Below are 11,749 nucleotides of genomic sequence, written 5' to 3' on the forward strand. Positions count from 1 at the left end.
CCCACCACTGACCACTAGAAGTAGCCCTAATTCCGAATCAAACAGAAAGCAAAGGGGACGCGTTAAATCTTCATAAATTAAACGCTCACTTCTCTTATGACTGTCGTAGAGAAGCAGCCGGACATTTTGCAAATGAGGACTGACCCTTCTCTGACCAGTTGTCCGATTTCCGGCCTCTTTGAACTCGACCAATCGTATTGCAATCAACATTCTGTGCAGAGCTGAGTACCCACAACCGCTCATGCAAAATGTCGACTGACATCGACAAATTACCCGTTAACTAGCAACGACCAATCATTGCACTGGTTTCTTGTAACCCCGTTTGGTACTCTACAGGAGGAGACCGTATGGATCCTTACTTAAGTATATGGTAAGTATGACTTTGGTAAGCGTGTTTTCATGTGTGGCAAAGCTGCCCTTGGTTATTCGCTGATTGGATGATATGTGCTAATTACTTTTTGAATCTATATATGGTATATCAGAAGGTGTAAGGACTAATAGGAAAAAGTCAGTTTGACGGTACTGAATAGTATGCTTATTCCGTACCATTGACTATGCGAAATGTAGCTTGCTGTGACTTATCAGTGACAATGCTTTTGAATGTGTCATTATAAATATGTGCTTGCCTGAATAAAAAAAATTGTTGAAGAAAAACAAATGTATCGATTGGACATTGGATTTCCCTTCTTTGACCCATGTGACGTCAGAGGCCTACAAAACTTCATATTTGGGCGTTTCATGTTGACCGAAACTTCAAAGGAACTACAAAACACACGTCATGTGTTTGATTGCATGTGTGTGTGCTCGTTCAATCGTCAAAACAACAACAAAGTCAGTACATGACGTGTGTTTTGTAGTTCCTTTGAAGTTTCGGTCAACCTGAAACGCCCAAATATGAAGCTTATGAAGTTATGTGTTTGATTGCATGTGTGTGTGCTCGTTCAATCGTCAAAACAACAACAAAGTCAGTACCTGAAAGGAATTCGATCGATACATAAATGTTATTTGCGTTTTTGACCAACTTATGACATTTTACACAGATCTCGACAGTCATTGTTCACCTCGACCGCTAGCTTGCGGTAGTTCCTGTTTGAGTCGTCCTTAATCCCCCCTCCCACTATGGTGCCCACTTATATTTGAACATATTTTTTTCGTTTAGCTAGGAAGTTTAGCATCTTAGTTTGTGATAGTTCTTTTACATAAATTCGCTTATTGCAATGCGTTAAACCGAAGCCAAGAAAAACATAGATCAAAATGGTACTTGGGTTTTGTGGGTGAAAATACATTTCAGAGTGGGAGCATATTTCTTGAAACGCATGACCAAAATCTACCGTTGATCCTACATACGTCAGAGAGACACCCGTGAGATAATAATCGTTCAAATCACACGTGTGTATATCATGTAAATGAGGTCATGTCAAGCAAGTCTGGCAGGGACCTGTGTTTCCACAGCTTATGATGCCAAAGTCACCGAGACAAACGTCATTATAGAAACAAAAATTGCGCTCACTAATTACCCTCGATGAATCTTTATAACTAAAACGTCACGCCAAACTTTCAGAGTGACGTTTCTTTGCTTTGACGTAATAGATTGCACGAGGCTTTAGAAGAGATCGAGGTTCCAAAACAAGCGTCTTCAATTTAGCTGCCTCGACTGCAAGACATTTTCAGTAAAACACACGTAATGGCCCTGTCACACCTTGACGTATGAGCCAGCGTATGCCGACGTATGAAAAATCTGGCGAATACGTCGAATACGTTATGGGTAAGTTTTGTATACGTTAAGAACACGCTGAAGTACGCTGGTATACGTCGTCGTACGGCGAGGTCCTCGACAAATTTTGAACATGCACACAATTTCCGGACGTATGCCAGCGTATGGCTCATACGTCCCGCATACGCGGGCCGTACGTTATAGGTAAGTTATGCGATCGTTGACACACGTTCACACACGTTACTAATACGTCGACGTACGTCGAGATAATTGTAAACGTACCCAAAACGTATCTCTAACCTATGAGTAACGTGCTTTGAACGTATGTCGAACGTATCTCCAACGCATATTGACGTATGTAGACGTTTTGAACGTGTTCCGGACGACCACAGAACGTACTGAAAGTGTTTCTAACTTACAGCTGCCGTACACAAGCGTATTGGCAGCGTTTATGGGGCATTGGTATATAAAGATGGGGTTCGCAGGTGGAAACCGCCAGTACTCCTCAAGACTCCCTGGTGAGCAGATGTCAATGTAATCCGAGAGATGGAAGATCCGGCAAGGCTGAGACGAGAATACCAACTAGCTGTCCTCCAACATCAGCATGACCTCATCGATTTGACACTGTACCAGGTGCGTGCCGGTAGACCAAGGAGAACAAGAGGTGAACGGGGGAGAAGGAACTAGGTGAGACCATGGATCGGGAGGCGACGGCAGTTTGGCATGTATGACCAGCTAATGGTGGAACTCCGTAAGGAGGACCATGCATCATTCACCAACTTTCTGCGAATATCTCCAGCGATGTTCGACGAGCTGTTGGCCAGAGTGGGTCCTGGGATAACAAAGCAGTACACCTTCTACGGGGATCCGCTTGAGCCTGGCATGAAGTTGGCCATGACTTTACGCCACCTTGCCTCTGGGAACAAGTATGCCTCGATGAAGTTCGGATGGAGGGTCCCTCACAACACCCAGTCCCTTGTGGTCAGAGATGTCTGTCAAGCCATTATTGACGAATATGTGGATGAGGTGCTGGTCTGCCCAAGTACTCCGGAGAGTTGGCGCGCCGTAGCTGACAAGTTCTTCCAAAGATGGAACTTTCCCAATACATGTGGGACACTTGATGGGAAGCACGTGGCCTGCCGCTGTCCTCCAAAGAGTGGGAGTCTATACTTCAACTACAAAGGGTTCTACTCCATTGTTCTGATGTTTGTTTGTTTGTTTGCTTTAACGCCCAGCCGACCACATCAGGGCCATATCAGGGCGGTGCTGCTTTGACATATAACGTGCGCCACACACAAGACAGAAGTCGCAGCACAGTCTTCATGTCTCACCCAGTCACATTATTCTGACACCGGACCAACCAGTCCTAGCACTAACCCCATAATGCCAGATGCCAGGCGGAGCAGCCACTAGATTGCCAATTTTAAAGTCTTAGGTATGACCCGGCCGGGGTTAGAATCCACGACCTCCCGATCACGGGGCGGACGCCTTACCACTAGGCCAACCCTGCCGGTCATTGTTCTGATGGCGCTTGTAGATGCCGACTACAAATTCATTTGGGCAGATATTAGTGGTACTGGATCAGCATCAGATGCGCAGATATACAATTCCTGTGAGCTGAAGGAATGCGTACGTACCCTAGGTTTTCCTGACCCTGAGCCTCTTCCCAACGACAACGAGGATGTGCCCTACTTCTTCATCCGTGACGATGCCTTCACTACTTTTTTTTTTATAGGCTACGACATGATTGTGATCATCGGCGATACGCTGCATACGTTATGCATACGTTATGCATACGTTAGACTATCGTTGGACATAAGTTGTAAACATAAGTTGTAAAAGCATTCGTTGGTATACGTTATCTATAAGTTATCGAAATCTTCTATATACGTTACTATCACGATATGTGTACGTCAAACGCGTTATGAATACGTTATGTATACGCCCAACTCGTTATAAATACGCTATGTATACGCCCAAAATTGAGAAAAAAACATGGATAGTTCAGCGTACGCCAGCGTTTTAGGGAAAGTTTGATACGTCGGCATACGCTGGCTAACACGTTAAGGTGTGACAGGGCCATTAGTAAAGTATGTAGGATAAACAGAATACTGCATGGCTTGCTGTGTCGTACCAGATTTACACTCGTTGCTTTTTCAAATAGTGAACAGCTCGCTTTCGCTCGCAGTTCAATATTTTAAAAAACAACTCGTGTAAATCTGGTACGACACAGCAAGCCATGTAGTATTCTCTATATGACTCACAAGGCAGCCAAAGCAGACAAGAATCTGCAGTGCTGGGAATCAAGGGTACCCACGTGTTAATTTTTCGTTTAATCTATTTGTTTGTTTGTTTGTTTGCTTAACGCATATCAGGGCGGTGCTGCTTTGACATATAACGTGCGCCACACACAAGACAGAAGTCGCAGCACAGGCTTCATGTCTCGCCCAGTCACATTATTCTGACACCGGACCAACCAGTCCTAGCACTAACCCCATAATGCCAGACGCCAGGCGGAGCAGCCACTAGATTGCCAATTTTAAAGTCTTAGGTATGACCCGGCCGGGGTTCGAACCCACGACCTCCCGATCACGGGGCGGACGCCTTACCACTAGGCCAACCGTGCCGGTTGTTTAATCTATAATTTCCCAATTATTTAACATCTGCAAAAATGGGACACGCCAACAGACGGCTTTTGTTTGAACACACACACCCACACACACACACTTCTTACTTTCTCGTTTTATTTCTACGCCTATTTCGACTTCTGTCTTGTTGCTGCCCGTCCATCTGATTTCAAAACCAGCCGCGACTGAGACGGCTACGCCAGCAAAAGTCATCCTCATTTTTCAAAAAGGTGTCATTTTCCGTTTGTGCTTTTTACTGTCTCAAGGGAACTGCTCGCGGCTTTTACAATTGGACACGCGCGCGAGTAACGGTCATTTTTCAAAACGGTGTCATCCTGTGTTTCTGCTTTTCACTGTCTCAAGACCCCTGCTCGAGGCTTTTACAATGAGCGGCGGTCACTTTGAAGGGAGGGTCACTCGACCAGAGAAGATGGATGGCTGTGGACAGTTGTGCTGGACAAACATCAACGTCCCAAGCCCGTGTCCGTCTGTGGCGTCTGGAGGAGATGGGAGATGTTGCGCGAGGGAGGGGGTTGGGGGGGGGGGGGGTGCTGTGGCTCTCTCTAGGATAATGTTGTGGTCATTTCAGGACCCCGTGCACGTGTTTGATTTGTATTGTATTATGGTAGTTAGTTAGTCAGTTAGTTAGTTAATTAGTTAGTTAGTGTGTGTGTGTATGTGTGTGTGGGTGTGTGTGTGTGCGTGCGTGCGTGCGTGTGTGTGTGAGTGTGTGTGTGTGTGTGTGTGTGTGTGTGTGTGTGTGTGTGTGTATGTGTGTGTGTCTGTGTTTCTGTCTGAGTCTGAGTCTGTGTCTGCGTCTGTGTCTGTGTGTCTGTGTATCTGTGTGTCTGTGTGTCTGTGTGTTATTGTATATATATATATATATAAACAACACACTAAAAAGTCCAAAACCAAGCCAGAATGTCGCATCTATTTTAAATCCAAATTTTCTAATTTTCTTAATTTGAAGAAGGCCTGCGGGCCGAAAATGTGGATTTAAAAAGATCCGACATTCTGGCTTGGTTTTGGATTTTTTATTGTGTTGTTTAAATAAGCTTTTTTAAGCTTTAAAAGGTTTTCCAGCCTTCATTGTGTGGAGTGGTGCAGAGGAAAAAGAGTTTCTTGAATATACGACTAGTGTCTGTCTGTCTGTCTGTCTGTCTGTCTGTCTGTCTGTCTGTCTGTCTGTCTGTCTGTCTGTCTGTCTGTCTGTCTGTCTGTTCGCGATGCACGGCCAAAGTTCTCGGTGGATCTTTTTCAAATTTGGACACCGTATTCAGCTACACCCCGGACACAACCTCATCGATGAGATATTTCAACACGTGCTCTCAGCGCGCAGCGCTGAACCGATTTTGCTTCCACCTGAGCTACCCGGGCCCCCATACCGACACACCAAAGCCGCTAGACCACATCACAACGCCAAAGTTCTCGGTGGATCTTTTTTCAAATTTGGACACCGTATTCAGCTACACCCCGGACACAATATCATCGAAGAGATATTTCAACACGTGCTCTCAGCGCGCAGCGCTGAACCGATTTTGGTTTTTCTGTTCATTTCACCATTCCCAGTAACTCTTCCTTATCTTCTCCAGTGTTTTGCGTTTATCTCCCTTCCTTCGTGTGGCTTCAATCCATATTCCCGTTTCTACGTTACTATTTTTAGAATGTCACTGCGCTGTCCAGAACGCTTCCCTTGCACCCGTAAGTTGTTCTTACTGTCAAAGTGAAAAGGTCGAATCAATTTATAGCCACGCGAAAAATACACTGTCACCTATCTCTATACATTTATAGATATAGATATGCATATATATATATATATACGGCTTCTCTGTGTGTGTGTGTGTGTGTTTGTGTGTGTGTGTGGGCAACACCTGTGGATTATAGAGTTCTGTTTGTGATGGGGTCTAGCGGCTTTTGTCTGTCTGTATGTTCTGGCATTTGAGAAGCCACAACAGATAATATAGGGCTAAGAAATAAGCTCTAAATTCTCAATCCCGTTTGACAGGACTTCGCCTTCAAAGGTGATTGTGGTGAACCGCCACGCTGTCTGTCTCTGTCTCGCGATTCACCCCGGCGAAGCCGGGTATTCCTCTAGTATATATATATATATATATATATATATATATATATATATATATATATATATATATATATATGTGTGTGGGGGTGTGGGTGTGGGTGTGTGTGTGTGTGTGTGTGTATGTGGCTGCGTGTTAAAAAGAGGAAGAGTACTTGTAATGTACAATTAAGAAGCAGACCCGGAAAAAAAGATACCTTTGAGAGAAAATGTCCGTTATGTTAATCCTACAGCAACAACGGAAAGAGTATGATCAAAGACAGAATGGAACACACTTACGAAAATAAGTAATAAACAACATAAGTACAGGGCGATTCGATAAAAAGCCAAAAGACTCGATCAGAGAAGGAATGGATAATGTCTTTCAGTGTTGTACAAGAAAGGACAGTATCTTTAACTGCAAGAATACTCAACTCAAACTACAAAATAAAACGTCGGATGGAAGAACAGAACAATCAATTACTTTGCAATAGTCTAAGCTTAATGTTCAAGATCACACATGTTTTTTCACGGCGTCTGGCGCGACCTACATTCCCTGAGTACGCAATGAGCACGCCGCTCATAAAGCTATGAAATGCCTGAAAAAGTCGACACCTTCCCAGCATTCTTTCCGCTTCCGGAATGCGCGCGAGAGATGCGCGAGTGACAGATTGTGAGAAGGCATGAAATTAAAACTTGCGGTTTTTGCGCGCGCGCTTTTCGGCAATTGTCGTCCCTGGTATTGGCTGTCTGTATCTTTAGCGCCCCAGCAATGCCGGTTTTCCCCCAACTTGGTATTATTTCTGTATGTTCTGCAAGTTATAGTGTGGTTTTATCCCAGCGAAGCTGGAGGTATCCCGTGAACGCTATACTGTAATCGATTTGAGAAATGTGCACACCGAATAATACATGATAAAGAAGGATTCGTTGTGCCCGGCTACGTGCTACAGTTGGAGATGGAAGTTCACCAAAAATGGGGACCATACTAACAAAAATACGGTGGGTAAAATAGGCGCCCCCATTTTTTCAGCAAACGCCACCCCAGGCCGCTTTGGACGGGTAGAAATTCCGTAGTTTCCAAGTCTATGGATAAAGCTCGCGTAAGAAGAATACGTCACGGTCGAAAGTCTTTGACGTCAATTAATGCATCATGACGTCATGCCTCCCTGTAGTCTTTCTCTCTCGCGCAGTGTGTGTGTTTGTGTTCATTTTGTGCACATGTGTTAGTGTTACTGTGTGTGTGTGTGTGTGTGTGTGTGTGTGTGTGTGTGTGTGTGTGTGTGTGTGTGTTTTATTTGTGTGTGTGTGTGTGCGCGCACGCGTGCATGAGTCTGTACTCGTATGTGTGTGGTGTGTGTGTATTTGTGTGTGTGTGTGTGTGTGTGCGTGCGCACGCGTGCATGAGTCTGTACTCGTGTGTGTGTAAGTGTGTGTGTGGGCATAAGTGTATGTGTGTGCGTGTATGTGTGTTTGTTTGTAAAGGTGTGCATGTCCGTCTGTCCATATGTGCGTATGGGTGTGTGTTTTGTGTGTATGAAGTTTTTTGTTAGAGAGTGAGTGAGTGCGTGTGAGTGAGTGTGTGTGTGTGTGACTTGGTGTGTGTGTGTGTGTGTGTGTGTGTGTTTGAGAGAGAGAGAGAGAGAGAGTGTGTGTGTGTGTGTGTGTGTGTGTGTGTGTAGGTGTGAATGTGTGTGTGCATGAGTTTGTGTGTATGTTTGTGTTGTATGAGTGTGTATATGTGTTTGTTTGTAAAGGTGTGTGTGTCCGACTGTCTATGTGCGTATTTGTTTGTTTGTTTGCTCAACGCCCAGCCGACCACGAAGGGCCATATCAGGGCGGTGCTACTTTGACATATAACGTGCGCCACACACAAGACAGAAGTCGCAGCACAGGCTTCATGTCTCACCCAGTCACATTATTCTGACACCGGACCAACCAGTCCTAGCACTAACCCCATAATGCCAGACGCCAGGCGGAGGGAGCAGCCACTAGATTGCCAATTTTAAAGTCTTAGGTATGACCCGGCCGGGGTTCGAACCCACGACCTCCCGATCACGGGGCGGACGCCTTACCACTAGGCCAACCGTGCCGGTCTATGTGCGTATAAGTGTGTGTTATGTGTGTATGAGATTTGTGTCAGTCAATGTGTGTGTGTGTGTGTGTGTGTGTCTGTGTGTGTGTGTGCGTGTGCGTGCGTATGTACAGTGTGTGTGTCAGTGTGTGTGTGTGTGTGTGTGTTTGTTTGTTTGTTTGCTTAACGCCCAGCCGACCACGAAGGGCCATATCAGGGCGGTGCTGCTTTGACATATTACGTGCGCCACACACAAGACAGAAGTCGCAGCACAGGCTTCATGTCTCACCCAGTCACATTATTCTGACACCGGACCAACCGGAGTGTGTGTGTGTGTGAATGTGTGTGTGCATGAGTTTGTGTGTATGTTTGTTTGTGTATGAGTGTGTATATGTGTTTGTTTGTAAAGGTGTGTGTGTCCGTCTGTCTATGTGCGTATTTGTTTGTTTGTTTCCATAATTATCAGGGCGGTGCTGCTTTGAGATATAACGTGCGCCACACAAAAGGCAGAAGTCGCAGCACAGGCTTCATGTCTCACCCAGTCACATTATTCTGACACCGGACCAACCAGTCCTAGCATGCACTAACCCCATAATGCCAGCCGCCAGACGGAGCACCCACTAGATTGCCAATTTTAAAGTCTTAGGTATGACCCGGCCTGGGTTCTAACCCACGACCTCCCGATCACAGGGCGGACGCCTCACCACTAGGCCAACCGTGTATGTGCGTATGAGTGTGTGTATTGTGTGTATGAGATTTGTGTGAGTCAATGTGTGTGTGTGTGTGTCTGTGGGTGTGTGCGTGCGTACATGCGTGCGTATGTACATGTGTGTGTGTGTGTGTGTTTGTGTGGGTGTGTGTGTTTGTATAAGAGATAAAGAGAGAGAGAGAGAGAGAGAGAGAGAGAGAGAGAGAGAGAGAGAGAGAGAGAGAGTGTGGGTTGGTTTGTGTTTGTGCGTGTGCGTAAGTGTATGTGTGTGTGTATGTGTGTTTGTTTGTAAAGGTGTGTATGTCCGTCAGTCTATATGTGCGTATGGGGGTGTGTTTTGTGTGTACAGTGAAGTGTGTGTGAGAGAGTGAGTGAGTGCGTGTGAGTGAGTGTGTATGTGTGTACGTGTGTAACTTGGGTGTGTGTGTGTGTGTGTGTTCGTGTGTGTTTGAGAGAGAGAGAGAGAGAGAGAGAGAGAGAGAGAGAGAGAGAGAGAGAGAGAGAGAGAGAGAGAGAGGTTTGTCTTTCGCTGGGGTATGCAGTGCCTTGGCGTTGCACATCTACTTAATTTTTTTTTGTTCGATCCCCGACGAGTTCACTGCAACATTGGAGTCAAATAAGCATTCTTTCTCTGTTGATATGCTGCATGCTTTTATTTCACTTTGTGTGTGTATGTGTGTGTGTGTGTGTGTGTGTGTATGTGTGTGTGTGTATGTGTGTGTGTGTGTGTGCGTGTGTGTGTGTGTGTGTGTGTGTGTGTGTGTGTGTGTGTGTGTGTGTGTGTAATTGCTGTAATTCTTTTTCTTTTCTACTTTGTGTGAAGTCAAGAGCTTGATAGAGCTTGTTAGTGTAAGAACAAATGAAGAATGATATAGTGACGTACTTTTTTTGTTATTTATGTTTTTCCTGTTGGGGATCAACAAAAATATATTTATCATGAAAATGTCTTTTTAGATGCGCAATTGCCTCTTGTCAAACAAAATCGGATAAAGTGGTTACAAAATGGAAGCAAACCCCTACAGACTGAGAGCATCTGTCCACATACCACAGCAAAAACACGTTTCTGAGAATAATACATGTTTTTCCAGACAGTCAGTAGTTTGTGTGTGTGTGTCCATTTGACAATTGTCTGCTCGTTTGTTAGTTCGCTTTATTTGTTGTTTTTGTTCATATTTATTTTGGAGTAAGTACGACGCGTAAGCCGTTTGTTTTCCTTTGTTATTGGTGGTACTACGCCATTTTTTGACCCCCAAATTGTTGTTACCAAATCTCAGTAATGTTGTTTAAGAAAAGCTATGGTAGATTTGTGTTTATGCTTAGCCCCAATATAGACCGGAATTCCCATTTATGTAATTGTGTGTGGGTAGTTTAGCTATGACGTGTATTGTCATTGACAAGTTATGTGGCCAATGTGCTTCATGTGCCCTCCCGTCGGCATAATTATTTGCCTTTCTATCTTCCTTCCATTGTTATGTGGCGTTCGTGTCTGTCTGTCTGTCTGTCTGTCTGTCTGTCTGTCTGTCTGTCCCTGCTTCTTTGTCTGTTTCTACGTTCTACTTTCCCCCAGGTCTTTCTATGCCAAAAACCCTATCTTGGCTAATCAAGAGAAGAATGTGTTTCGTTTTGCACGTGTGGTTGAGTGTTAGGGAAATGTGCACACAGTGTCCCGGAGGTGTGCCAGTGGTGTGAGTGTTTGTGGTAACAAGGATAATGAAGGTGGAGAGGGAGTGAGACGCAGAAAGTGAAAGAGAGAGAAAGAGTAGGGAGAGATAGAGAGAGAGAGAGGGAGGGAGAGAGGGAGAGAGAGAGAGAGGGAGAGGGAGAGACAGAGAGAGAGAGAGAGACACACAGAAAGTGAAAGAGAGAGAAAGAGACAAGACAAGACAAGACAAAATCTTTATTATCGAGGGTAATAGATAAGCAAGAATATTGCTTTTTTACATCCAGCCCTCGCCCTAATATAGGGTCAACAAGAACAGAAAACAATATAATCAAAGAACTATCACATCAAACTTAATACATTATAACTGTATATACAGATATAAATTGAAAGAATAAATTGTCATGCTGCATTTTAAGTACAATTTCCAAGTGTCAATTTTTAACATAACTTAATTTAGATCTGCATATTATTATAATTTTGTTTAACATGCACATACATTTTAAATGAATTGATGAACCATTCAGCACATGTTTAGTTGCATTATGTGCGACATATAATTTTTTTTGAAGCTGTCTGTGTTTGTTTTATGCTTAAGAAAAATAGGCCGTGAGTTCCATAGGACCGCACCTGAATAAAGAAGGCTTGATTTGAAAAGGTCAATACGTGGAGTCGGTGTTATGATTTTTAGTCTGTTATAGTTCAAAATAAAATTATCACGTAATGTCTCCGGTGCATATCCTGACATCACTTTATGCATCATAACACCTTTATTATACATTAATCTTTTTTGAAATGGTAATACTTGCAATTTTTTATAATCAGATTCTGAAGGAGTGTGATTTTTTAGCATTATAAGCTTAACTGCTCTTCTGTGAAGACTGGCTAAAGGTTTCAAAACATTAGCACTTG

At 44.1% G+C, this 11,749-nt stretch overlaps 1 protein-coding gene across 1 annotated transcript; it reads left to right on the forward strand.

Annotated features, from left to right (window-relative positions):
* Positions 1-2,401: 2,401 nt before the first annotated feature.
* On the forward strand, positions 2,402-3,416 carry LOC138954367 (uncharacterized; the record flags this gene model as incomplete). Its single annotated transcript, XM_070326232.1, has 2 exons — positions 2,402-2,919; positions 3,214-3,416. Coding segments are annotated over 2 exons (721 nt in total), but the record flags the coding sequence as incomplete, so codon positions are not given.
* Between the last annotated feature and the right edge of the window lie 8,333 nt (positions 3,417-11,749).

The sequence above is a fragment of the Littorina saxatilis genome, unplaced genomic scaffold, assembly GCF_037325665.1.
Source record: "Littorina saxatilis isolate snail1 unplaced genomic scaffold, US_GU_Lsax_2.0 scaffold_2653, whole genome shotgun sequence".
In the NCBI taxonomy this organism is placed as follows: Eukaryota; Metazoa; Mollusca; class Gastropoda; order Littorinimorpha; family Littorinidae; genus Littorina; species Littorina saxatilis.